This window comes from Oreochromis niloticus, linkage group LG1, assembly GCF_001858045.2.
Source record: "Oreochromis niloticus isolate F11D_XX linkage group LG1, O_niloticus_UMD_NMBU, whole genome shotgun sequence".
NCBI classification, from domain to species: domain Eukaryota; kingdom Metazoa; phylum Chordata; class Actinopteri; order Cichliformes; family Cichlidae; genus Oreochromis; species Oreochromis niloticus.
The window spans coordinates 10,888,485-10,913,655 of record NC_031965.2 but is presented as its reverse complement, the minus strand read 5'-3'; the positions used below and the strand labels follow the sequence as shown (position 1 = coordinate 10,913,655).

Here is a 25,171-nt window from a genome sequence, read left to right as displayed (position 1 = left end):
GCTGACTGACTGCCTGAGCCTCCTCGCTGTCTGCAGCACGTTTCGTGCTGTAATAGCGACTCACTTCTAATCCTAGTTATGCAGGAAACATTTTTTGTTCTACCTTAGCTTCATTGGGGTATAATTTGAAGCAGACACCCACACACAGATTTTTAAATGCGTACTAAATCATCCTGAAGAATAAGTTAGCTGTGTGCTTGTATGTGGTGGTTGGCACATTTACATTTACTTCCCTCAGATCAGTGGAAATGATGAGAGCTTTGTAGAAAATTGTCATCATTTCGTGAACATAAACTACAAGCTAACAAAAAGCTTGTCATTAGTAACTGTAGTGTTGCTTGATTGCACAAAAAATGACTACTGCACTAGTTCTAGTTTTTCCTAGTCCTAGTTTTTCTTGTGTTTACAATGGCCTTCCTTTGCTCCATTGCCCCCCCCAAACAAACACGCACGCACACTCCATCATTTCTCCTGAGCAAGACGCTCAATTTTCGCCCGGCCCCATCCTCCATCCATCTCATTTCCCTGCTAGCTGCACTTGCAGAGCTGGAGCATAAACAGAGCAACAGGGCTGCTGATAGCATCTGCAGATGTGCCGGCAACATCCCCAGATAAGAACCAGCAGCAGCATGCCCCCTCTCTAGCAAACAATAGAGCTCCTACTGAAATGTGTGGTAGGAGGATGGAGAGGAAAAAGAGGAGGGGTGATAGGAGTGGGTGGAGGTGAATCTGAGTGTAATGGAGGGAGTGGGAAAGAGACAGTGCAGTGGCAGAGAAGAGTCTGAAGGAGAGAGCTGAATGTGGAGAAGCTGTCCGTGTGCCCATCGAGAGCCGGACAAGGGTGTGTTTACTCCGTTTATCTGGATGGCCTGTCAAGCTACGGGAGGGTGGAGGGGCTCTTCATTCCAGTGGAGGGGTTGGGCGTTGCTCGAGGCCTTAAGGAAATAAGCACTTGAAGAAAGATGTGAGGGCAGGCCAGCGGTAGCTGCTCTTTGTTCCTCACGTGTTGGGCTTGATTGACAACTCCTTTATAATCCCACAGGTGACTCCTCTGACATTGGAGGCCGCTCTGTGGAGCTTCTCTCTGCAGCCTGTCTTACCTGCCACCCCCCTCCACCCGCTTTTCCCTGATAAGGAAGCGAGGGGAAAGCAGGGAGGTTAGACGGGAAGCGCAAAGGGATTTATGGTTGTAGTGCCAACACATTTATCTGTGCTTGGGTAATGGGAGCATCCGCTCCTATGGCAACGACCTCTGCAGAAGGTCAAGCCCAAAATGGGCTGACAATGAGCTAAACTCCCAGTGAAAAAGCAAGACACCTTAACATGATTAAAGGCCCTAATGCAATCTGTATTGTTTCGGCTACAACTCAATTATCTTCAATGAAAGAGAGCTTTTCCACTAGAAACTGAGGAGCATTCAGAAGCTCTGTTTAAGAAACCCCCTCCCCCATATGTTTCTGTTGTTGGATAGAGGGAGTTTGTGCCCTACCAGATAGCAGATAGTGGCATCCCCCTGAAAGCCCTGATCATTGTCCCCAGAGGGTAAGTCATCAGACGAGCCATGCTTGAGAGACCATACCTGAACACGAGGAAATTACACACAGGAGGCAGAAAAGTGACAGTTCACACACACACGTACAACTCATCCAACAGCACAGAAAATAGTGTTAAATATGATCTTTCAAATTATAATCAGCAGGAATTTGCATGAATCAGCCGTTCTCAATCCAAAAAAATACAAATGTGAACCCGGTCCCATTATCTTACATGGTGTAATTTGCTGCTTTTGATTGCCTGTGTCACAGAAAACAGATCATAACAGGGTTTCACTGTTGGTCAGACACAATAAGCAATTTAATAACAATGTCCTGAACAAAGGAAAAATGTCTCTGAATTTAGAGTTATTCTGCAGATTAATCAGTAATGAAAATAATCATTAGTCACTGCACTGGGTTATAGTTACTCATTAACTTTAAAAAAAACAAAACAAAAAAAAAAACAACCCTTTTTGTAGATGAGACGGTGTTTTGCAGACCTGCAACAAAAACTGACAAATGACCCCTGCTGGCTGGGGTGCAGTTAATGGTTGAATGGCTCCTGTGAAGAGTGGAGAGGCTCACATTAGAGGTATGATGAAGCCAGCCGGGTTAACATTTATGTGTTTAGCTGTTTAATATTTCAAGGTTGTTGAAACGGGAGCTTTACCCACCTCTCGAAATTCCTCCTGAAGTGTTCCACCTAAACATCAGCCACTCCAGCTGCCAGAGAGGGGAGGGTTGTGTGCCTGCCTGTCTGCAGGTGCTGTGTGAAGCTGTGAGTCAACTGGAGGAGGACAGCATGGCACAGTTAGTATTGATACTGCTGCAAATAAGTATTTAGTCTTTTTCTTGTGGCTCTTTTTATTGTGACAACCCTCGTTCACTCAGAAGCTTATACTGTGAACACGTCCTTTTGAAAACGTATTAGGGGATTGGGTTGATATTTCAGTATGTGGTATACTGTTACATTATGTAGACAGCACTGATAAAACTAACTGCTTTGCAAGATTTGACATACATGCATATACAAATGGGTTTAATTTTAAAGCATTTGAATTTAACTCTACATTTTTTTTCTTCAAGTACATCTCATCCCTCTAACTAATGTATTGTTCCTATGGCAACTGACCTAGCCCTGTCATGTATCCGTCTCCATCCATCACCATCAGGGAGGCTCCTCGTAGCCCCGCTGTCTCTTCCCCACATCAGGCTATCAGAAGCTGTCAGAGTGCCAACTGTACCAGCAGCCTCATCCCGATGTGTCATTATTCATGTAGACACAATTGAGTGTGTGTATTTTCATTGTAGGCAGATCTTTTATGTTTTTTTCCTCCCTCTGTCTTTCACAAGCATGCGCAAGTAGAAATGAAAGCCGGAAATCAAACATGCAACTTGTCACAGTGGTAGCAAGCATCCTGATCGAGACAGAGAGGCGGGTTACTGACATTTATTTTGCAGCGACTGTCCTCTAAAGTGCATGCTATATTGTGTGTTACCAAGAGCGTAGTAGTAAAAAAAATAAAGAAATAGTCCCCGTAACGAGTGAGAATTGTCACAACTAGGTGGAGGCGCCTTCTGCAGCTGTACGGCGGGGCCAATCTGCTGCTTGTCGTAAATGTTTGTAAAGCTGTTCTTTACTCAAAATCTGGTCTTCATCCAGAGCGGTGTACCAGTTCCAAATGCCCCTCCCCTAGCTAAGAGCTGTTTAGCCTTGCTGAGTTAGCTTAACATACATAAGGAAGTTGGGAGGATCAGTGCCCCGAATACACCAGCACTACACATATAGGCGTCTATTTCCATTCTTGTTCGCAACAGTAAAACTCTGCATTTATTTCGCAACTGCCTTCTGCTGTGCCATATTTCAAATGTGACAACAGGCTGATGCTTCATTCCTGGGTACCAGCTGCCTAATGTTTTCACTGTACTACTCTGTTCAAGCTGTGGCTGGATGCAAGGTCAGGAAATGCTTGTTCTGTCATCTTTACACAGCTCAATAGATAAAATAAGGACCCCAGTCTGAGGCTGACTTTTGTGGCACACCACCCACACACCCGTCTTCTGTCTGCTCTTCTGACGTGTGTACACAACACAAGCTTTTCTCTGTGTATGCACTTGCGGTTACCATTGTACTGCACACGTTATGTAGTTTAGAAGTAGTGATTTATTGTTAGGTTTTTTCCACTGATGAGCTCATTGTTTGTTACATGTTTCCAACTGCCTGATTGGAGTAAGCAGTTTGAATTTTTGTTTTAGTTCAGTTGTTAACCAATGTCATTGTTATCCATGTGTTCTAACTGGTAGCTGTTTGGATAAAAATTTAACAAAGATTAAAAAAAAGCCGGTCTATTTATTGCACTGTATCACATCATTGTCACTCCACCCTGTTGATGAAAAAGACGAGCATGTTGCGATGACACAGCCAGACATTCACGTTTCATCATTTCCTCAGCATGTCATGCTCGTGTCTGGCTTTATACATGATGGATAATCCCAGTAACTTTTGTGTTAGCTTCCAGTACACGTTCATTAATTAATTCTGTTTGCATTCTTGTCAATCTCGCCGAGGCCTCCCACCTCTCACCCCCCGATGGGATGAAAGTTGTTGTTACCTTTTACTGCCTAGCGGGTAAAGAACGCGAGCAAACATCTCCCAGAATTTGTGATTCCAAAACGTCTATTTGCTTAGCAGATTGGACGCATTTAAATGTACAAGTTTGTATGCATTTTTAAGAAGGACAACCGCAGTGGCTGTGCAGCCGTAATATCTTCCCCTATGTGGGCCATGCAAACTTTGTAATTAAACATCAAGGTTTTCTTTGAAAAACCAGCGTGATTCTTGACCACTTCTGATATTAAACCTAAAAATGCCCAAACTAACTCCCACTTGCCAAAGCATTATAAAGAATTCATGCTGTGCTTTTCATACATGCAGAGCCACTTAAGGACACAGGCAAAGCACCACCCCTCAACGTTTAATTTCATCACGATCTAGGCTGCATTAGTGCGAGAAAGAAATATTTTTCTTGTACAATAAATGCTGAAGTGCCTTTATGAAGAGTGATGGTGGGTGGGCGGGAGAGGGTGGTGGGGGTAGGGTTGTGGTTTTATTGTTTGGAGGGAATGTCTTTGAGTGTTTGAGTGGGTTCTGCAATACAATCCAATTAAAGTTTGATAACAGATAGAGCAAAGAAGAAATATAAACGCCTCTCTCTAAGAGCAGTTATCCTTGTTATTGTTTGCTTATGGGCGTCCATGGTGCTGTCTGAGCTTATGCATATACAGAATACATTAATGTATTAATGCACTATTATTAGGGGGTGGGAGGGTTTTGTGTGCTAGATGCTGTGAAGAGTTTTGGGGAAAGTGTTGGCTTTTTTTTACAACTACTTCTTTTTTGGTTTGTTCAGGGTTTTCTTTTCTTTTCTTTTTTTAAGAAACCCAGAAGGAGTTGGTCCACTGGCAGGTTAAATATAAACCCTAAAATTAAATGCATGACACTTTGATTGGATGTAGAATATTATAATGGGACTTGTGGCTGCTAAAAAAAAAAAAGTCTAGTTTTTAAAGTTTTTAGAGTTTTAGTAGCATATGAGACAGTCTTGCACAAGAAATCCTGATTAAAATAGTATCTACAACAAATGAACAATATCTGAAAGTCATGTTCTTAAGAAATGGGGGGGAAAAATCCAGCAAAGACCTGACCTGAGAAATGCTTCTGCCTCTTCAGTTGATCCTTCTGTTGAGCTACTGAACACTCGGTCTTAGTGGATACCTTTCCACTGAGATCATTTCTCATTGGAAGGTTGGTTGTTAAGAAGCTATTCTTAAGGAAAGGAAACCGGGAGAAAAAGCTGAGGCATGCCAAAGTAAACAAAGAACAAGACTGAAAGTTGGTGGCCATAGTTCTTATGGCATAAACAATCCAAATTTGAAGTTTTTGATTTAAATTGGCATCATATGTAGAGAGGAGGTCAGCAGAGAAGTATAAAAGTGAGTGTCTGCAGCCATCTGTAAAACATGGTCAAGGCTGCTAAAGAAGAGCTCTGAATGTCCTTCAAAAATCCTGGAGAACTATTCCTGAAGACCGTTTAAAGAAATGACAAGAAAGCTGAGCAAGAGAGTTCAGGCTGTGTTGAACTATAAAGGTGAACATGCCAAATACTCACTTTCAAGCTTGCTGGAATTGTTCAGACTTTACTTTTGTATCATATACTGCATTTCCATCTATGTGCTGCAAATGTTTCCCACTCTCCTAGAAAAAGATAAAGAAATGAGGGGGCGTTCAAGACCTTTGCACAGAATTGCACTAAAGAGCTCAGGTCTGCATGATACCAGTGATTGATCCGCTTATCCTTTTCAGGGTCGCGGGGGGCGCTGGAGCCTATCCCAGCTGTCATAGGGCGAGAGGCGGGGTACACCCTAGACAGGTCGCCAGTCTGTCGCAGGGCCAACATACAGGGACAGACAACCATTCACACTCACATTCACTCGCACATTCACACCTAGTGGCAATTTGGATTATCCAATTAACCTATCCCCACAAGCTGCATGTCTTTGGACGGTGGGAGGGAACCCACGCAAACACGGGGAGAACATGCGAACTCCACACAGAAAGACCCCGGCCTGATGTTGGAATTGAACTCAGGAGCTTCTTGCTGTGCGGCAACAGTGCTAATCACCGTGCATATATATATATCTATATATAGATATATATATATGTAGTGCACAGTGTGAATTAATTCTTTACTGTTCTTAAGACTGTATGTGGGCTAAATGGCTTGATTTGATGTAATGGAGGAAGCCCTTAGTAAAATATTCTCGCCTGAAGCTTGGAAACCTTCAATTAGAAAAATTAATTATCACTTACGCTGCAGCTTTAAAGGGAGCATGAACAGAAAGAGACGCTGAACTGAAGAAAGCAAACCTGATATTGTTCATGGAGATTTAAAACCAAGGAAATATATTCAGACCTTCTCCTCAAAGTCACACGCAGCAGAAATAACTGGGTTTTTTTGGACTACTTGATTACCCTGCCACTCCCTCCTTCACCTGACATCTTCGATTTTCGTTTTCATTAATTGGATGTCTTCACATTCTGTCTAATTTACTCTTCAGCTGGCGTCAGATCTGTCACTTCACTGACTGAAAGTGGTGGGGGTTTTTGTTTTTATTTTTTTAGGCTCGGCCAGTTTGATTTGGCCCTGTCTGATCTTTTGAATTTCATAAAAAACACCAAGAATAGAAATTGTGGTTGTTTGTGTTTGTGTACTTGGGTTGCAAAACCGAACGAGACATGTTGATAATGGAGGACAAAAAGGGTGTTATTATTGCGCCCTTTGCATGGTCAGACACACTCACGCACATTTGTAACAGTCGGTGCATTCTAGGAATTATTCTGACACAACGGGTTTTAATTTACGTCTCTAGTGTACCCACTTTCCTACAGCCTGACTTGCGGGCCTCAATTTCACGTATTGATTTCTCCACATTTCCCAGAATGACTTTCAGCAGTCTCCAACGAATGGCAGTGAACTTGTTGAATTCAGAAAGGGAGAAAGAAGAAGTAGCGGAATGATGCCGTAGTCTACTCTTTGCTGTGATGAGAAAATGACTTGCGTTTCTTTTGTTTTATATTTCTTCCTCCTGATTGTTCGTGGTTCCTACATTTAGAGAAGAATTTCCTCTTTGCTGTCTGCTTTTAAACTTTTTAAAGATTTAGCATTTAGAATTTATATTAGGTTATACTTCAAAAACTGCATGCTCTTGGCTAGCGAGCTTGATCCAATGTAGGTTTGTTGTTAAAAATCATAATCTGACACTAATCAATGCTAAAAATTACTATTGGATTAGATAATCATCTGCTACAGTATCAATATCAACAGTGCCTTCTTTGGCCACTCCATCTGACACACAAAGCCTCTCCCATCACTAACGGCTGAACACATGAACATGATGTTAACACCGTTGAACAACTCTTTGTAGGTCATTTTGAGAAGCCAGCAAAGCTCCCTTTTAAACAACATTAAAGCCATACACATTAATGTTACCTGTTTAACTCATAGACAGTATAAAAGCTAGAGATAGCTGCCGGGACGTCACCTGTTAGTTTGACAACTTGTCGTTCACGCGTTGTTAGCTGACGAGCATAGCACTGATAATCCTCTATTTTGAAACACATGACCTATTTTGCAATCTTGTTTGCATACCTTCAAGGATTTATTATGTTTAGCAGTAGCAAGTGAAGAAATTGGTGTTATATGCATCAATAAATTAAATCGTGTTAGAATATATTGTTGTTTTATTGCCCTGTCATTAGTCTGATGACATCATTATTATGCTAATGGCAAGTGAAGAAGTAAAGGTTGCATTGTGAAAAATCCTGTCTGCTAATTACCCATTTAGACTATGTAATTATGCTAGATCCTGTCTTTTCGGTACCCTTTGGTGTTTCTATGGGTTTAAAAATATGAGCTCCCTCCAAAGCATAAACCGTGTGACTTGATTTTTTACATTCCATGTTTTCTCCATGGAAAATTAGGTATTTCATGTTAGCAATCCAAACTCAGCATCTGGCCACGACACGTAGGGAGACATTTCCCCCCGGGCCCTGGCACAAAATGTAAGCCAGTTTCAGTTTTCGCCAATTACTGTAACTGACACTGCTTGAAAATATGTAACATCAAACACAGTTATGTTTTTGATCCAAGGTGAAAGACAGCTATTCTGCAGTCAGTCACTAATTCGCTTGAATCTCAAGGGAGATCCTTAAAGCCTCTGTGAATTCCATTAAGCTGCTCATTATTATTCTATACCTTATTTTAATTAGGAATAGTGGGAACCCAACAGTGTGATTTAAGGGTGTGCCTGTGTATGCGTGTATATGATTGCACTTGGTTTTTCTCTGAGGTGGGGCGGGCAGTCGTTATGCTCATTCGTTGTGGCGCACTAGTTTTCGGCTAATCTCCATCCAGTGAGGGACATGTTCTTTCATTAGCATTCTGATTATTATCAGCTCTACTGGTAGAGCCGAGCAGATAATGCAGGGTTTGGTGAATCTAGCTAACCACCCTCCACAAAGGAGGCATTTGGTGCAACCGCTGAGTGTATGAAAATGTTTTTTGGGAGGAACAATGAGATCAGAGGAGGCGCATTTTGCTCCGTTTAAAATGAAGAATGAAATCGCTTTCTGTTAGAATAAACCCTCCAGTCTTTGAATTTTGGCCGCTGAAACATCATTGCACTCCTGGACTCATTTGGCTCCATCACACTCCGATAATAAGAGTGCAGATTGGCAACCCAGCACTTCAGTTCAATAGATGGTGCTGAGCAAGGCTCTGGAAAATGAAGCGTCCACCAAGTTGATTTAAATGGAGAATTGTGATTAATTAGAATCGATAGTGTTAGCATCGACACTCACCGCTTCCCATCTACAATGCCCCATGCCTTGACCCACACTTAATGTGCTTATGTACACTTTAGCACCTAACACGCAAGCATAAGCACGCGCATACATATTCATGTCATCGTAAGCAGTCCACTTCATTATAACTGGCTGTTACACAACGGCTGTCATGCTCTTGTGAGTTAGGCTCCCCACATACACCCACTCTCAAAAAAACACACACACATCCAGAAACACACTCCCTAAAGACACGGCAAGCTGATGAACAGCCTGCGGAGATGTGATGAGGCAAGAGGAACAAAGGATTAGTCGATTGAGAGCTGGAGACTGACTAACTGCAGACCGAGTCAGAAAGTGCTCACAGCAGTCTGAACTGAAGTTGTACAGGAACAATGTTCTCCCTTTGCCCTGCATGTCTGCAGATGACTTGTGGAGCCCTCTGCTGTGTCTTCCTTGGCCCAGAGTTTAAAGGCTTAAGCTTTTCCACTAAGTCTCTAGTCACTTTATTAGACCTCAGATGCATTAAGTGTGGGTCATTCTCATCTTTAGAAATGTCATGGGCTAAAGGATTTACTTACTATCTGGAGAGCACTGTATAAAGTTAAAGGCTGTCTGGTATTTTTAGTAATTAATTAATTAATTTTTTGGTCTTTATCAGATTAGCACATTGAGGCCGCAGCACACTGTTTGGCCTGATGTCATTTTGCACATGTCCATTTGCATAAAGTAAGATTAGAGAAGATTTTTGAGAATTATTAGGTTTGTAAATGTGTCTTAAATATATTTTAAGACACACACTAACTCATAAACCATTGCTGTTCTCCTCAGTATTATATATCATTTTTAACCCTTTAATCTATCAGTCCAGTGTTTTTTCAATGAGTGTAACCCATGATTATCAATCATTATGCAGTTAATTGACTTATTTTTTCCTCTTAATACACTTTAGTACTTCTGTTTAGCTCAACTTAATGTTTGTTTGAAAGAACAAAAAAAAAAGTGGGGGAGACATCGTTAGACCCCGACTGAGCGGTCATTTTTGACCTCTAGATAGATATCTGTTGATCTCTTTCAGTTGTGGCTTGTCTTGAGCAGCACCAAGCAGTGAGTAAGTCTGAGCTTTTAGGGAGGGGCGAAAGTATCTTTTAATCCCTTAATAATTCAGCTCATTATTTTTTTCCCTACTCTGCCCTGATTATATATTAGGTGATTGGCAGCTCAGTTACAAAAATATCAGCACTGGCATCAGCTAAGCCCATATTAGCTGAACTGTGCTGAGATATACTCAGAGAAGCTGTGCACGTCAGCCCAGGCCGGGAGGGGAGTCTGTCACTGTTGGACCCTTATCTTAAAGTGTGATTTACCCTGGAGCCATTCCTGGCAGGGGATTTGAAGAGATGTCTGTAGGTGAGGACGGGGCAGACACCAAGTCATCGCTCAGCAAGTCTTCAGCGGAGTTACAGCAGCTAAACTTGCTCTCATAAACAGAAAAACAGACACTCAAACAAGACTCTTTGTTTCATCCGCACAAATTTCCAAGGAGACGAAACACAGTTGGCCCAAAACCTCGAGAGGCCCTCCATGATAATAACACAGCATGTTGCACTTTTCATTGGAGATGGAGTGGCCTTCTTACTTTGGAAAACAACAAACTCTTGCCTCTGCCTCACTAATAAACCCAAGAATAACATTTGCAGTTTACACATTGTAAGTTCTTTTTAATTGAAGTCATTGTGCGCGATTGTTTCGGAAGCGGCCCGGGAGTGTTGGTTTCAGATCAATGACTTCAAACCCAGGAAATAATTATTTTGCATCAAGATGAAAGTCGGGCTACAGCAGCGCAGACAGCCTGTGGATCCAGCTTTTTTTAAAATTAGTGCCGTGTGTCTCCTGCTCTGCGGGGCAAATTAACATCCACCATCAAGGATAAACGATTATACGACACGGGTGTGCAGGAGAAGGGTGGTGGTTTGTTTGTGTGTGTGCAAGAGGTCGGGACAGGTGGGTGCTGAATGTTCTGGCCCGTTTCGCTCCTAAGAATACAACCAGAAATTGGATCGATGTGCAAGACGGCGCTTCCAATATTTTTAAGTTCTAAAGATGAGACGAAATATGCATCTTCAAAGTCAAAGTTCAAAACCGATTCCACATTCTTTTTTATAGCTTCATTAGCTGCTGTGGTAATCAGTTTGCTTTTCCGATCTGCCTTAGCAAGAATTTACATCCAAATGCAGCTTAAAGTTAAATTTAGTGAAATGAAAACAGTCAAATTTGTCAGCATGCCTTTGCTTTTAAGTTTACTAAAAACCTGAAGCCCTGCTTGTTTCATGCAGGTTTCATAAAGCCCTTAAACTGCTACCATAAAATTTTGCTATGAGCGTTCATCATCTGCCTTATCGCTGTTTTGCAGGGATGCCCAGGTTCGCCAGCCAACCGTTGCCAGCCACTGCGCGACTTGGGGACAGTCAGGTGATGGCATGTGAGGTCAACTCGGATCTGGTGGCCTTCATCCGGTGGGAGAAAGACCGACAACCCCTGGAGCTGAGTACCAGGTTGATCCAGCTACCGAGTGGAGCCCTGGTTATAAGCAATGCCTCGGAGACGGACGCTGGCACGTACCGCTGCCTTGTGGAAAACGTTGGCTCTTCCAAGTTGAGCGATGAGGCCGAGCTCCAAACTGTACCAGGTAATTTGAGAGAACACCAGGTCAAATGTTGTCCATTATGAATCTAGATCTGTTACTATAGGAACTTCTTGCTGTAAACTCAGTTATGAGATATAATGAATACACTAGTATTGTTTTCTAATATTAAAATAATTTACCCTGCTTGTCATCAGTTGTCACCTGGTAAAGCGTCACCACATCTTTAATTAGAGCTTTTAGACCCTCATAGGTCCTCTTGTGAGGTAAATTGAAATTTGTATATAGTCCAGTGCATCATCTAATTACAGCGGTACATTGAGTTCTCTCTCGGTTGCTCATTACCTTTAGCGTGAAGAGACCCGGCTACCTGTGGTGAGAGATTTTTGAATGCTAGCAGGAGTGGTAAAATTCCCACTGGGGTTATCAGTGACGCAACAGTAACTCAGCTGCAGCTCAAAAGGAGCCCGAATTCCATTGTGGCAGGGTCTTGTCTCACCCCTCTGGAAGTTTTATTTACTAAGTTGTTAAGCACCAGGCTCCTGCCAGCACAGGGAAGATATTAGAGGGTGTAAATCAGACTTCAACAAGGCCCCAGTGGGGGTCTTCATCTCTGTATGCCTCCTCTAAAGATGTGTGGTAGAGTGGCAAGATGTTGGAGGCACACAAAGGGGAAGGTTTTAAAGCTTTGTGACAAAATGGAAATACATTTTTGCGTGGACACCATCAGATATTGGAGGGACATGAATAAATGTATTAGGTGTAGTTATTATCATGTTTAGTTGTGTCTTTTTTTTGTTTTCTTTTGAAGCCACAACCAAATACAGCTCTGGTATTTTCGCCGTGAATCACTGAGTGGGAGTTTCACACATTCCTGTGAGCTCGCAGCAGTTCATTATTAAAAAAAGAAGAAGAAGTCTGGCTGACCATGACCCTCGTGGTTATTACTCGATGCTATTCCAGCATTAAGTTGCAGCTGGAATCATACAAAGCAGTTTGAACTCCTACACAGCTTTATCTGTGCTAGATATCATTATCATTATTCAGTCTGACTCTTTGTGGTTTGAGTGTCAGGCTGTCAGTCAGTCTGAAGTTTAAGATGGATGGACACGGGAGGTTAGCTTACTCAACCCTAGCCTTAACCTCAGCCTTAACGGTCACCCCCCTTTTTTCCCCCGTCACTTAAGAAACTGCAGGGGAAGCTGGAATTCCTGTTGCAGGCTGCGAATATACTGTTTGTTTGTCCTTTTTTCTGATCAATAAAACAAATAATAAACTTGATAAGAGTGCAAGATGAAAGAGGCTTTGGACAATAAAGACAATACCCACTCTTGAGTTTCTAATTCTTCCCAGAAATTCTTTGCTTAACCTCAGCCTTAACCCTGACCCCTTTTTTTCCCCCTTTACATCTAAGAAACTGGAGAGGAGAGGAAGCTGGAATTCCTGGTGCAGCCTGTGTCTGTGACCAAGGTGACGGATGCCAGCGTGCTGCTGCCCTGTGTGGCCACGGGTTACCCTGCACCACGAATCAGCTGGATGTTTGGAGACAAGCTGCTGGAAGAGAGGTACGTGTAGGGCGGCTCTGTGATCTATTGTTTGATGCATTTTTCTGTTCTGATCGATAAAGCAGAGATTGTTAAACAAAAAAGAAAAAACAACAGGTTTGGGGTATCACCTGAAAGTTGCCAGTAATTGGCGATAGTTACAGTAAAGCCACAAGCAGTTGTGCTCAGCTTCCCTGGGCTCTCGCACATTCCTAGGTTTATAAAAGCAGCAGAGTACTGTAATGTACTGCTCCTTTGTACCCGGTGCCTCTGGCCTCCAGAAGCTAAACTGTTAGTCCTGGCGCCTGCTCCCCAAGGTGTTAATGCCGTTCTGCCACAGCTACCCAGAGAGCCCCGGGGGGAGACCTGGACGTGCCAACGGAGCCACTTCATCTGGGAGAGCAGGCTGCAGGGTTGCCAGCTGAGGGGAAGTTCACAAATTAAGAGCCAAGACAGAGTGTCACAGCGCCTGTGCTCTCACTTCTCTGGCTCTCATTAGCTCAGGCAGTGCAGCTCAAATCCCTCAGAGAGAATTGCATTGGACATGCGAAGTTTGGTTCTCACCAATTAAGAAAGCACTTTGTTTACCTAACCCCTGTGTGCCACTCCTGTGGAATAATAACTCTTCAACTTGCAGGATCATCACAACGTGGCTAAAATGGGGCTCATTCATCTAAATCTAGCTCGGAATGGATTTGGGCGTTCAGTGAAATTAAATGTAAGGTCGTCACATCGGTAATCGCGAGGCCCCGGTGCGGTGTGAACGAGAATATCATTAGACCTTCCAACCTCTGGTTCCAAGCATAGCTCCACACCTCAAGTTTTTAATGCCTGTGGAATTGTCTGAATGTTCTGACCTGCAAAGGGAGCTGGGTAAAAAGGTACTTATTAATCTACCTTCTATTAAATACAAGACAATATCCAGCTCGCATAGCCAACCCCCTAGGGTGTCTCCGTTGGTAATTAGCAAGCATAGTGAAAAAGCAGGGACGTCTGGGCCATATAGAAGAAGACCCCGATGCTCCTGCCTTCAGCACAAAAAAAAAAATTAAGCGGTGAATACATCTCCAAGGTTGTTCCTTTGATTTTTTTTTTTCTTTTCATTAATGACGACATTGACAATTAAAAAGAATAGCAGTGGAATTTTCCCCTTTTTTCCTGTTGAGAGTCTCCTGTTCCTTCCAGGCATTACATGAAAGATAGAAGAGCTCCTGTCAATTAAAAATTGGTGTGGCATGTAGTGTAAGGGAGAGAGTAAGGGGAATCTGCAAAGAGTATCTAATTGGTCTTTGGTGCGCAACACAAACAGGGCCTTGAAAGTAGCGACACTGGAGCTGTGGACATGAGATGAGAGTTGATGAAGACGTGTCAAAGCTACCAATCGAAAGCGGAGCAGCTCAGCGATGGTGGGGAGTATCGCCGCCGATTCTTCAGCTCGGTCACATCTCTTGTTTTCTTTTTCTCCGAGTCTGAATTCACAATGGCTTACAGCCACTATTATCCTGAGCAACAAATAGCAAAGGTAACTCGATAAGAGTGCAAGATGAAAGAGGCTTTGGACAATGCAGAGTCTTGAATTTCTAATTCTTCCTCGTAATTCTTTGCTAGTCCTTCCACTTTCTGCCCGACTTCACTGAAGTTCTTTAAGATACTTTGAAAGACACAGAGGAAATCTTCAAAAGTCTTTTCACAATGTGCTGCATAAAGGATTTCTGCCATAAGTAGGATTTCTGTCTTAGGTCTTTGAAGAGTCTCATTAGCATGTTATTCATAACCTGTCAGGAGACATTTCATTTGGATCACTTGCCCGTATTGGCATGTGGGACTTACTGGCTGTTTAAAAACGTCTCTATGTTGACAGACAAGGACAGAGCAGAGGGCTGAAACTAAACAGGTGGTTGCCCCACTCTCAGTTGATCAGTAGCTGATTTCTCTTTGTTGTGTTCAGCTCGCAGGGCCACTGTGTCAGATCTGGCAATAATATTCATAGATTCTTCTTGTGACCAAGAAGAAGCGTGTTGGATCTCGGTCTGTCACAGTCGGCAGTCTTTTACAAATCTGTAAGAGATAGAAGAGAATGACCAACCACTGACACCACCACAACCCTTTTATCGTGAGTGAAAATTAACTCCTGGACCTGTTGATTGTGGCTCACCTGGGACAGAAACCTTTGTCATCTCCTGCATGTGTGTCAGTGTGATTATAAAGAAACATGCGGTGAGATGCTGCCTCACTTTACATAGGACACAACGATCCGTTGTTACGCATGAAGCTCTTGTTTGTTTGATCAGCCCATTAAATGATTTATGGTGTTTTATTGCAACCCACCAACTTTTATTGGAAGACATTTTATTTTTTCTCTACTTGCAAAGTAATTTTTGACTAATATCTCCTTTCTTATACATAAACATACACCTTCTAGACACTTCATTAGGTATGTCTTGCTTGTACTTGGTTGTACTCCCTTTGATCCTCAGAGCTATCTTAATTCTTCATGGCACAGATTCAACAAAGAGCTGGTAACACTCCTCAGAGGAAGACAGGACAAAGACATGCTGTGGATGAGAGCCAGAGATTGATAAAAACTATTAATTTTACACAGAGAGGTGTATAAACACACAGTCACAGTTTACAGCAAATTCTGACCCTACCATCTTAAAGTACTCTTCTGGATGGAGATCTGGTGACTTAAGTACAGTGAACTCACTGTCATGTTCAAGAAACCAGTTTGAGATTATGTGAGCTTTGTGACAATGATGAGTTATCCTACTGGAAGCAGGAAATGGTGCATTGTGGTCATGGTCAGCAACAATATTCAGGTAGTGCTCTGGGCTTTAAACAATACTCGGTTTGTACTAATGGGCCCAACATCATTACACCATTCTTGCAGCCTGAATTGTTAATACAGGGCTGCAAGGATGGATCCAAACTTCCATGTTGTTCACGCCAAATTCTGACCCAACCATCTGAATGTGGCAACAGAAATCGAGACTCAACGGACCAGCCAATGTTTCAAATCTTCTGTTGTCCAGTTTTGGTGAGCCCATATGAATTGTATCTTGTTTTCAGCTGACAGTACTGGCTCACCATGTGATCTAAACTACTATACCCCATCTGCTTCAAGATGCAATGTGCTGTGTGTGTTCACAGATGCTCTTCTGCATACCTTGGTCATAACGAGTAGTTATTTCAGTTACTATTGTCTTCCTGTCAATTTGTAAGCATTCTGGCTGTTTCCCTCTGACCGCTAGAGACAGTTTTATAGGAGAACCCCAGAAGATCAGCAGTTTCTGAAATACTCAGACGAGCCCATCTAGCACCAACAACCTTGCCATGTTCAAAATCACTTAAATGATCTTTCTTTCCCATTCTGATGCTCAGCTTGAACTTCAACACGACTAAATGCATTAAGGTGCCGATTAGCTGATTAGAAATTTGCACTTTCAAGATACTGAACAGGCGTACATAACAAAGTGACCGCAAGTGTAGTTGTCTGTAGAACAGCAGGGCCTATCTGTTACGATGGTACGTTTTCCAGTGCACTCAGTATCGATCATACGATGGATTATTCCGCTGTAACGCGCTGTTTGTGTATTCGCCGGGGTCCTGAATGTTGCCTCAATTCAATTTAGGCTCTGAGCAATTCTATTGCCAAGGACACCGGGCTCAACATTTATTTTGATTAATATCAGCAACACTGCGACAGCATATGTAGCACTTTAAGCTGTTCCTTCAACACACTGAAAATGCAGTCTTAGTAAATATGCCTTGTGTCATCCGTTACACAGAGAAACGGGCCTTTGGATCTCTCAGACATACTGGTCCTGATGACACTCATGAAAAGGACAGTCATCTTTTGTTCTCGGGAGTATCTCTCAGTCACCTAACAGAATTCCTCAGCAGTCAATAAAATGGATGAATTATGCATGTCGGCCAGCAACAGGGAATTGACTGAATATGTAAATCACCGCCCCCCCTTCCAAAGCCTCAAAGTCATCCGTCTCCTCGCCTCCTTGTGCTCCTGTGTTTGCTTAAATATTACTGTGTGTATTGCGTTTAGTTGTGCATGAAGAGGGAAATTTAGCTCAGCATATTTGTTAGCATTTGGACCGCAGAGCATCCCTCGCTTGCCTATCTCTAGCATATAAGCACACATCTTTCCTTATTTGAGGTGGTGAGGCAAGAATCTACACACACGTGTCACGTAGAGGCACTTATGTAAAAGTCTGTTCAATTTAAATTATTTAGCGTTTGTTTCAATATGTCACCTTTTATTGATTGACATCAAAGAGGATCAAACTTTACACTGACATTTACGAGGAAGTAAATGTCAATGTATTTTTTCCAAAGCTGTACATCATATCGTTTCATGTATTTATAGCTGTCGTGTAAGACACCGTGTCACTGTTGTGCCCGCTTTTCAGCAGAATGACTTGTAGCGATGTGGAATCCAAACCACTAGTACCTTAATAATAATTTGAAGAGTCGCACCAAAGAATTGATTCCACTGCTCTTGAAAAGACGGCATGACCGAGCAAATGCCACTGCCATTTAAATCCCCACTCCTTCAGATGCAATCATAGATAATTGCCTTTTTTTTTTCTTTTTTTTAAAGTGAAGTCATAGTGACACTCAAAATTTGAACCTTCTTTGTTCGTCACATCTTTTTTTTAATGTGGTTGCAGCGTTAACACCCACACATTCAACCATTGTCGTTGATTTTTTTTTTTTTGAATTCCCACACCAATTTCCCATGTGCCATCATGAGCTTTGCAGGTTTTCAAACAGTAAAGAAAAAGGCCATTAAAATAAAAAACACAGGCAGTGAAACTGAACCAAAAAATTAGCCTAGCCTGATTTTCACTTGTTTCTTTCGTCACACCGGCAATTAGCGTGTCGTCCACCTTGCACTGAGGTCCTCCTCTAGCAGCGAATGATAGAGGCGTCAGTGATGTTTCGGATGCCACTGGAAAGTGTGCATCCGGCTGATAGATATGATTACACAGACCACAGAACACAGTTTCTGCAGCCCAAGGAGGAAAAATGGAGAAACCTCTGTTGTCATCCGAGTGTCAGAATGTGAGTAATCTAATCTTACGTAACTCTGTACAGCCCCTCCACCACAAAACCGTTTTCATAAAAGTTCAATTGTTTGGGCTTTTACTGTGTTCATCAGCGAGGTCATAGGTAAATGTCTCTGTTGTTTTTACCCCCCTTGAATATAAATGTAAATGTAGTTGCAAAACATTACTGCTTGCTACAGTACAGCAATACAATACAGCAAATATGTATCTAATAAAGTGCATACATTAAAGCAGCATTCAAGATTCTTCAGGGTTTTCTCTTAGTCAGAAAACAAAACAAATTAAGGAAGGAGTTAAGGTCAGTGTGAGTGTGAATGGAAAGTGTTCTGCTCCACATGTTTTCCCTCATTCAGAGAGGTTGGCATGCACGGTGGATATCCAGCACACCACGTACTCCCAGATACGCAGGAGGGTCCATGCGCTTAGAATTCTGCATTGGAACTCAGATTTCTCCAGCATTGGTAAAATGATAGATGGCAGCAGCGGAGAGTGGGGTTAAGGTAATGGAGGGATTTTGCTGGCATGTGCAGGCTGAGAAAACAAGACAAACAACACAGGCTCTCTCAGAGTGGAGAAGGGGAAGTCTCTTTTTAGGCTGTCTCTCTCTGTCTCCAGCACATCAGTGTCTGTAGCTCTCCTAAAAGCTTGCTTCCTGTCATAGCATTCATTTTTTTCTTTGCATCCTCATCACAATGCAATTTTTCTTGCCAAGTAAAGATCCGTCAGTTGTTGGGCAGGGGCAGGATCCACAATCGGCTGCATTTTTAGTCCTAAAAGGAATCTGCTTCTTTTGCGCACTGTGTAATTTACCTCATTAGTCAATGTAGGACTGAGAAAAAGGGGCTTTATTCACTGATAGCATAAAACAGCTCACCTCCTATCATTTGCTTTGCCTCTTCACCAGGTGTTATGTGGATATATGTCCCTCTGAGGCAGTACTATGGCTTTGTAAATGTGACACAGCAAGGACCACACAGGGTTCACGTGGCCTTGAGCACCTGGAGGCACACCAGCCATCCAAAGGCCTATTATGCGAGGCTTCATTGCAGTATGCACTAATCAAACCATCAGTTTATTCTTGGGGACCTTTTGTAGGGGGGGAAAGCAAATAAGGTAAGGAATGTGGGAGTTGTTTTATTTTTTCCTCTCGAGGGTCCCGCAGCTTTCCGTTATGAACCAGAGGAAAACAAAAATGTTTTCATGACTGAGTCAGTTGAGAAACTTGAGCCTGTGCTGCCGGCACCAGGTTGTTTCTCATTAATCTTGCACATTAATTTTTATTTATTTCTCCTTCAGTTGGTTTCTAAGGCCGGTCGGGCTTCCTTCTTTATCTTTGTTGTCTCTCCTGGTAGTTTCTTCTGCGTCATGTCTCATATTGGAGCGGGTGTACATTAAAAAACCGGGGAGGTGGAGGGAGAAATCATTCCAACCCACTGCCTGCCCTTTTCTCTAAGATGAGATCTGTTTTTGGCACACCTAGAACATGATTCAAATTCATGGAACTGTTATGATTTTGTTCTGGTCAAAATGGGAGAAGTTCAATTTGCGTTCACTTTGCTCTTCTAGGCTTTGTGGTTCAGAGTGGTTTGCATTCATAGTGCACCGCAGTGCAGAGAGCCAGAGAGCAGAGAGTGAAAAGAACACGAGATCAAAATGAGAAAAACTTACGAGTTTCCACTCTATCCATTAATAATGAATCCCCCCTTTTTTTTTCTTTTCTTTTTTTTGTTGTTGTGACAGTTGTGACAAGATTCCACCCGTTTTCCCCTCATGCTGCAGATAGCATGACCCGTGCCCAACTACTGTCACAACACCACTGATTGCTCTGTGACAGCGGTAGTGCTCTGCCTCCACCTGCACAGCTCTTCAGTGATGTGCAGCTTCCCCTCACCCAGGTGTACTGACCTTGCTGCCGGTCTGTGATACGGAAGGCTGAGCCACCAGTCACACATACCAAATGTGTCCACGTCCTTCTCCGAAGCCTCTGTGGCTGTCGCTGCCGTCAAAGCTGAATAGCAGAACGGGGGACAAGTTTATGTTAGAGGCCCATACGCATTGACGGGACGTACTCAACAGGTTTTCTGGAGCAGAGACATGTTGGAAAGGAGCTGAGGGAGGAAAGAGTGGTTGTGCTTTCCAGTAGTTTGAAACTGAAATATGGTCTTGGGGTTGCGGTTACTCAGGAGGTAGAGCAGGTCATCTACTAATTGGAACGTTGGCGATTTGATCACAGTCTCCTCCAGTGTGCATGCCAAGTATTCCAAGATATTAACCCCAAGTTGCTCTCCAGTGCATCCTTCGGCATATGATTGTTAGATAGAAAGCACTCACGTGTTGCACAAATTTTAGCCATATATGATGTCTTTGTATGTGGCGTTGTTTCTGCTGGGACAAACAATGTGGAAAGTTGTAGTTGTCGGAAGGGGAGCTACTGTAGCATGAACGCTGGCACGAAATCTGAGAAGACAGCAAGCCTAATTAGCATTGCCGCTTCAGAACACCGCCCTGTAGTCTTCACTTTGCTTGGATTGTATGCATGCGTGCATCTGCCGTTTTTGTAACAAGAAGAAAAGTGACGGTGGGAAAACGGCGAGCCAATTTAACATCTCTTTGTAGGTAAATCCAGTTTTAATTAGAGTCTCACTTACCGCCGAGGACCTTCAGCTTACTGCACGAGACATCCTTCACATTCTTCCAGCAGGCACCGCGTCTTAATTTAAACGACCACAAGTGGAGCGAGCTCTCTCACAACAGTTTGAGGTGTCTCCGGCTCATTCAGCTCAAGCCAATTTACTTTGTCTCCCTCCCTCATGGTCTCAGTAATGCATTCCTTGTTCAGCGGAGCACTTTAGCCACTGCAGTTAGAGCCGAGATTGACTCGCTCTAAACGGAATGAGAAATTGCCCGGTGGTTTGACGTGTACTGTATGTTCCTCTTTCAACTACAAGAGGAAGCTTTCAATGCCTTTTATGGAGCACGCGGCATTAAAGGCCAAGAGTCTGAAAAGCTGTCCTGGTGAGACTTAACTGCAGGAACGCTTGGTGCTACATGCGTCTTTCAGAGAAATTTTTCATTCAGCTGGGTTTTGACATGCAGAGCCTCAGAGCACAATCAGCTACACTCGCCCTCGCGCGCAGAGAAGTAATCAATGTACAGCAAGACGTTTGGCATTTTCTGTTTTCCTTACTGCAGTCTCGGGACTAAAAGGAGAGGCAGCCGCCTTCTTTGTGTTTCCCCCACTTTCCCACCTTGAACACTGAGGCCATCCTCTGTCAAGCTTTCTGCTGAGCGTACTATTTTTGCACCTGTTTCTTTTTTATACAATCTGGCCCCGTGTGCTGTTTGTTCTTCTCAGATTGCAGCACTCTGAGTTGAACTTGTGTTTCAGTATGGCTCTTTTGACCTGAGTACATATACCTGCTCCTGGCTTGGATTAAAGAGCAAGCCTTACACTGCTCACATATCTAATGAGAGGTTGGTTACAGGAACTGTTAATGTGATTCCTCTAGAATTTTTTCCTAGAATTTGTCAGCTAGTGTTGCCAACTCTGTGATAGGATAGCGGTGTAGGAAACTATGGCTGATGAAACTGCTTAAAGTTAGCTGTTTTTGACATAAATATGACATTTTGACAACCTTCCCTGTACCCTTAATGATGACTTCTGACACCTCACGATATATCAATAAAGGTTGATGACCATTAGAATACGCTCTGGGTTTTGGCAAGAGTAACCTTATGCCCCTTTTCCATTAGTAGCTACTTGGGTCGCCATGGTTTAGTGAACTCTATACAGGTAGAGATCAATTTCTGATGCACCTGAAATATGACTGCTCTGTTCAAAAAAGAGAAACCAGGATTACCCCTGCAGGCGTACAAGGGGGAAAGAGTTTAAGCTAACAATCTACAGGGGAGTAAACGTAGAGGCTATTTGTCGAATTCAGAGATTTGTAGCAATGACAGGCCAAGTTAAACTCACTGAAATGCTTTAGGGTTGAAGAATGTTTGAGGAATTCCATTGGAAGTAAAGGATACCACTGATTTACATGTAAACTTGGGAAACCCATTTTCTCGAACAGCTGTCAACTACAAAGTGATGTGATCAAACTATTTTTTTCTCTGGATGAGGCTTGATGAAGTAGAAATGAAACAGCAAAGTCTTTTTGGTGACAGCAGGTTGAGTGCCACTTGAATGCTCCTCTCCAGCACAGGCAGATGGCCTCAACGGCCAGCACTGCTGAACCCAGGTGCAGTCGAGAAAGGAGGCGCGGGAGCTTACGTGGAGTAGCTTTGCCACTCAGCAGTTGGTTTAAAACAAAACCAGCCTTCAGCATATAGTTGTTTTCTTCAGTATCCTCCTCTCTTCTGCAGATATCCACTGTGCAGAAACCATTATGCGCTGATCTAGTGTTCCTCAGTTGCATCTCGCTTGCTGTGGCTGTCTTTTGGATTTTTATCTTCTTCTGCCGACCCGCTGATCCCGCTTTTCTCCCTGCATCCAATTTTCTCTCTCTCCCTCTCGCTGTCTGAATGCAGAGTTCTCTCTGCAAGCTATTGATTACCGTTTTTCTTTCCTCTCAGCATCCTCCTCCTCTCATGCTCCAGTGCTTGTTGAATCAAGCCGGAGCTTGGCCACAGACTGCATCCCCGTGGGCTTGTTGGGGAAATCAAAGTTGGGACTGTTTAAAACAGAGAGGGGTCACTGGTTCAAAACGAGGCTGTACAAATACTTGTGTGTTTGGATCTTTGGGTTAGGCATAGATTCTTTAGGATAAGTGTAGACGATTGTACCAGCTGAATGAAACGCACACTTGTTTTTCAGGTTTTCAGTCTGCTAGTCGGGCCCGCTTCACAGCACTCCAGTTAATTAACGGCTAATGAAAGGAAAGGAAAACGTTTGTTAAGGTGGAGAAAGGACTGCAGTAGTGTGGCTGTGCAAACTGTAAATCCCAGCTGCTCTGGTAAAAGCTGGCCTAATCTCAAGGCATTGCTAGAGGCCAGGGGTGTCCTGATATACTGCTACTGACAATCTCCGTGATAATTAAAATTGAAAACACTCCATATATATTATAGGACAATAACATATGATAATATTACAAACACATTATTACAGTCACACTTATTGTTTATTGCGCCTTTAGTACTACTACTCTGCAGGCTCAGCTTATCTATGCACTTTATGGCTTTCAGCTTTTCTGTTGCTGCAGCAGCTTCGCTCTCACACCAGGAGAGACTCGCTTTTCACAGCAAGCCTGCTAAGTTAGACTGACTCGCTCACACAGGCGTAATTATGCTGTTAGGTTGCTGAGCGAAGAATCGGAGACGGGCGAATTGTTGAAAACTCAACTCAGAGTTTAATTGCTGATCCTCCTGCTTTCTGATCATTTGCGCTACATCTTTGCCCTGTGCTTTGACTCGAAGGTGTGCCTGCGATTTGTAGCTTGTAGTCACTGTTTGGTGCTGGTTTCAGCTGTACAGAGGCCTGTGTATATCAGTGACATTTGTTCAAGCTGGTTTATCAGTGATTTATTTTTTTGGGGGTAGGAGATTATGGTGACTACAGCAGTCTTTTTCCACTCTAGTATTTTTACATCAAGAATCCTGTTTCTATCCCACTCTAGTTATATTACCAGGTTTTCAAATCCAGTAAGCTGTTGAGAAGAAATGCAAATTGCTTTTCTTTCTTGGGGCGGTTGACTCTGCTTTTAGCATCTTTTATTTATTCAGAGAGTTGGTATGAGGTGACAGAGCAAAAAGAAACGAGGATGAGATGTGGAGTCAAACCCAGGTCAGCAGAGGAGCGCGGGGCTCCGGAGGATGCATCCATTACCGTTCAGCGATCTGAGCGAGAGGAGAATACATTTCATGTAAATGGGCTGCCATGACTTTCTACATATTTTACAAGTCTGTTTAAAAAAAGATGTTGCTGCTGATGTTCAGCTGTGTCCACATGCTGTTTAGAGGGTCAGCAGCCTGATGGCTCCCGAGTGTGATGCCAACTGTGTTGCATGTAGCAAGGGCCCAAGTAAAGGTCATTAATGTATGGCTATAATAAAAGAAAGTAAAAGACTGCTCCACGTTCAGGTGGAGCTAATTTTCTTTTTTCCTTTAACACAACCTTCCTACTTTCTCTCCTCAGTGATGGTCGTGTGGAGGTGCTGGGAGGGGGCAGTCTCCAAATTTCCAACCTCACCGAGGCAGACGCTGGGATCTACACCTGTGTTGCAGACAATTCCAACACCACCATTGAAGCCCAGGCCCAACTCACAGTACAAGGTACCTTTATCAGCCTGTATTGTCTGCTTTCTGGTTTAAAACCAGAGGTCCGAACTGGACACCAAAACGTACAACAATTTCACAAATGACCCATTTATTCTGAATGTCACTACAAGGTTTAAAACATCCTAATGTGGTTACAAGTCAGCCTGTTTGTGAATTTATTAGCAAATGTATTTTTGGAGCGGCAACACAAGCTAAATGAATTCACAGATTAGAAATTAGTGTGAAGCAGCAGCACGCGAGGTTGCATTAGTTACTAAGGAGAGTGCAGTGGAGAGAAGCTGAGCCTCTCCAGCTCCGACTGAACTCTCAGACCATCCTTCATCACCGAAAACAGCCTCATCTCATCTGATTATGTTTGGGAATGAGCTTATTAAAAGCCCTTCGGACTCGTATCCCAGAAGCGAAACAAAGCCACTGACAGCTCAGTCTGAAATGAAATGAAACAAAGTGGATTTCTTGCATGCAAGCTATGCAGCGGTAGCGGTTTCCCAAGCACGTAGCTCAGTCCTGTTGAAAAAGGATATGCTCTTGCAGACGCATATAGGCAGTGTTGGCAGTGAATCTTTGGCACGGAAGTGTTCGTATCTGTCGATATCTGCTGTTTTTTTTTTTTTCTTCCTTCTCATATCAGAGGAATAAGAGAAATATTTGAAGTGCATACCAGACACTAGAAATAGGAAAGA

The 25,171-nt window shown here is 43.0% G+C and overlaps 1 protein-coding gene across 11 annotated transcripts in view; it reads left to right on the top strand.

Moving 5' to 3' along the window:
- neo1a (neogenin 1a) overlaps positions 1-25,171 on the top strand; it is a 153,052-nt gene that overhangs the window by 69,245 nt on the left and 58,636 nt on the right. For all 11 annotated transcript variants that reach the window (XM_005455680.4, XM_019353991.2, XM_019353948.2 and 8 more), the window contains exons 3-5: positions 11,351-11,626; positions 12,996-13,146; positions 24,346-24,482. In XM_005455680.4, coding sequence (XP_005455737.2) covers positions 11,351-11,626; positions 12,996-13,146; positions 24,346-24,482 — 564 coding nt within the window. The remainder of the gene's footprint in view (positions 1-11,350; positions 11,627-12,995; positions 13,147-24,345; positions 24,483-25,171) is intronic.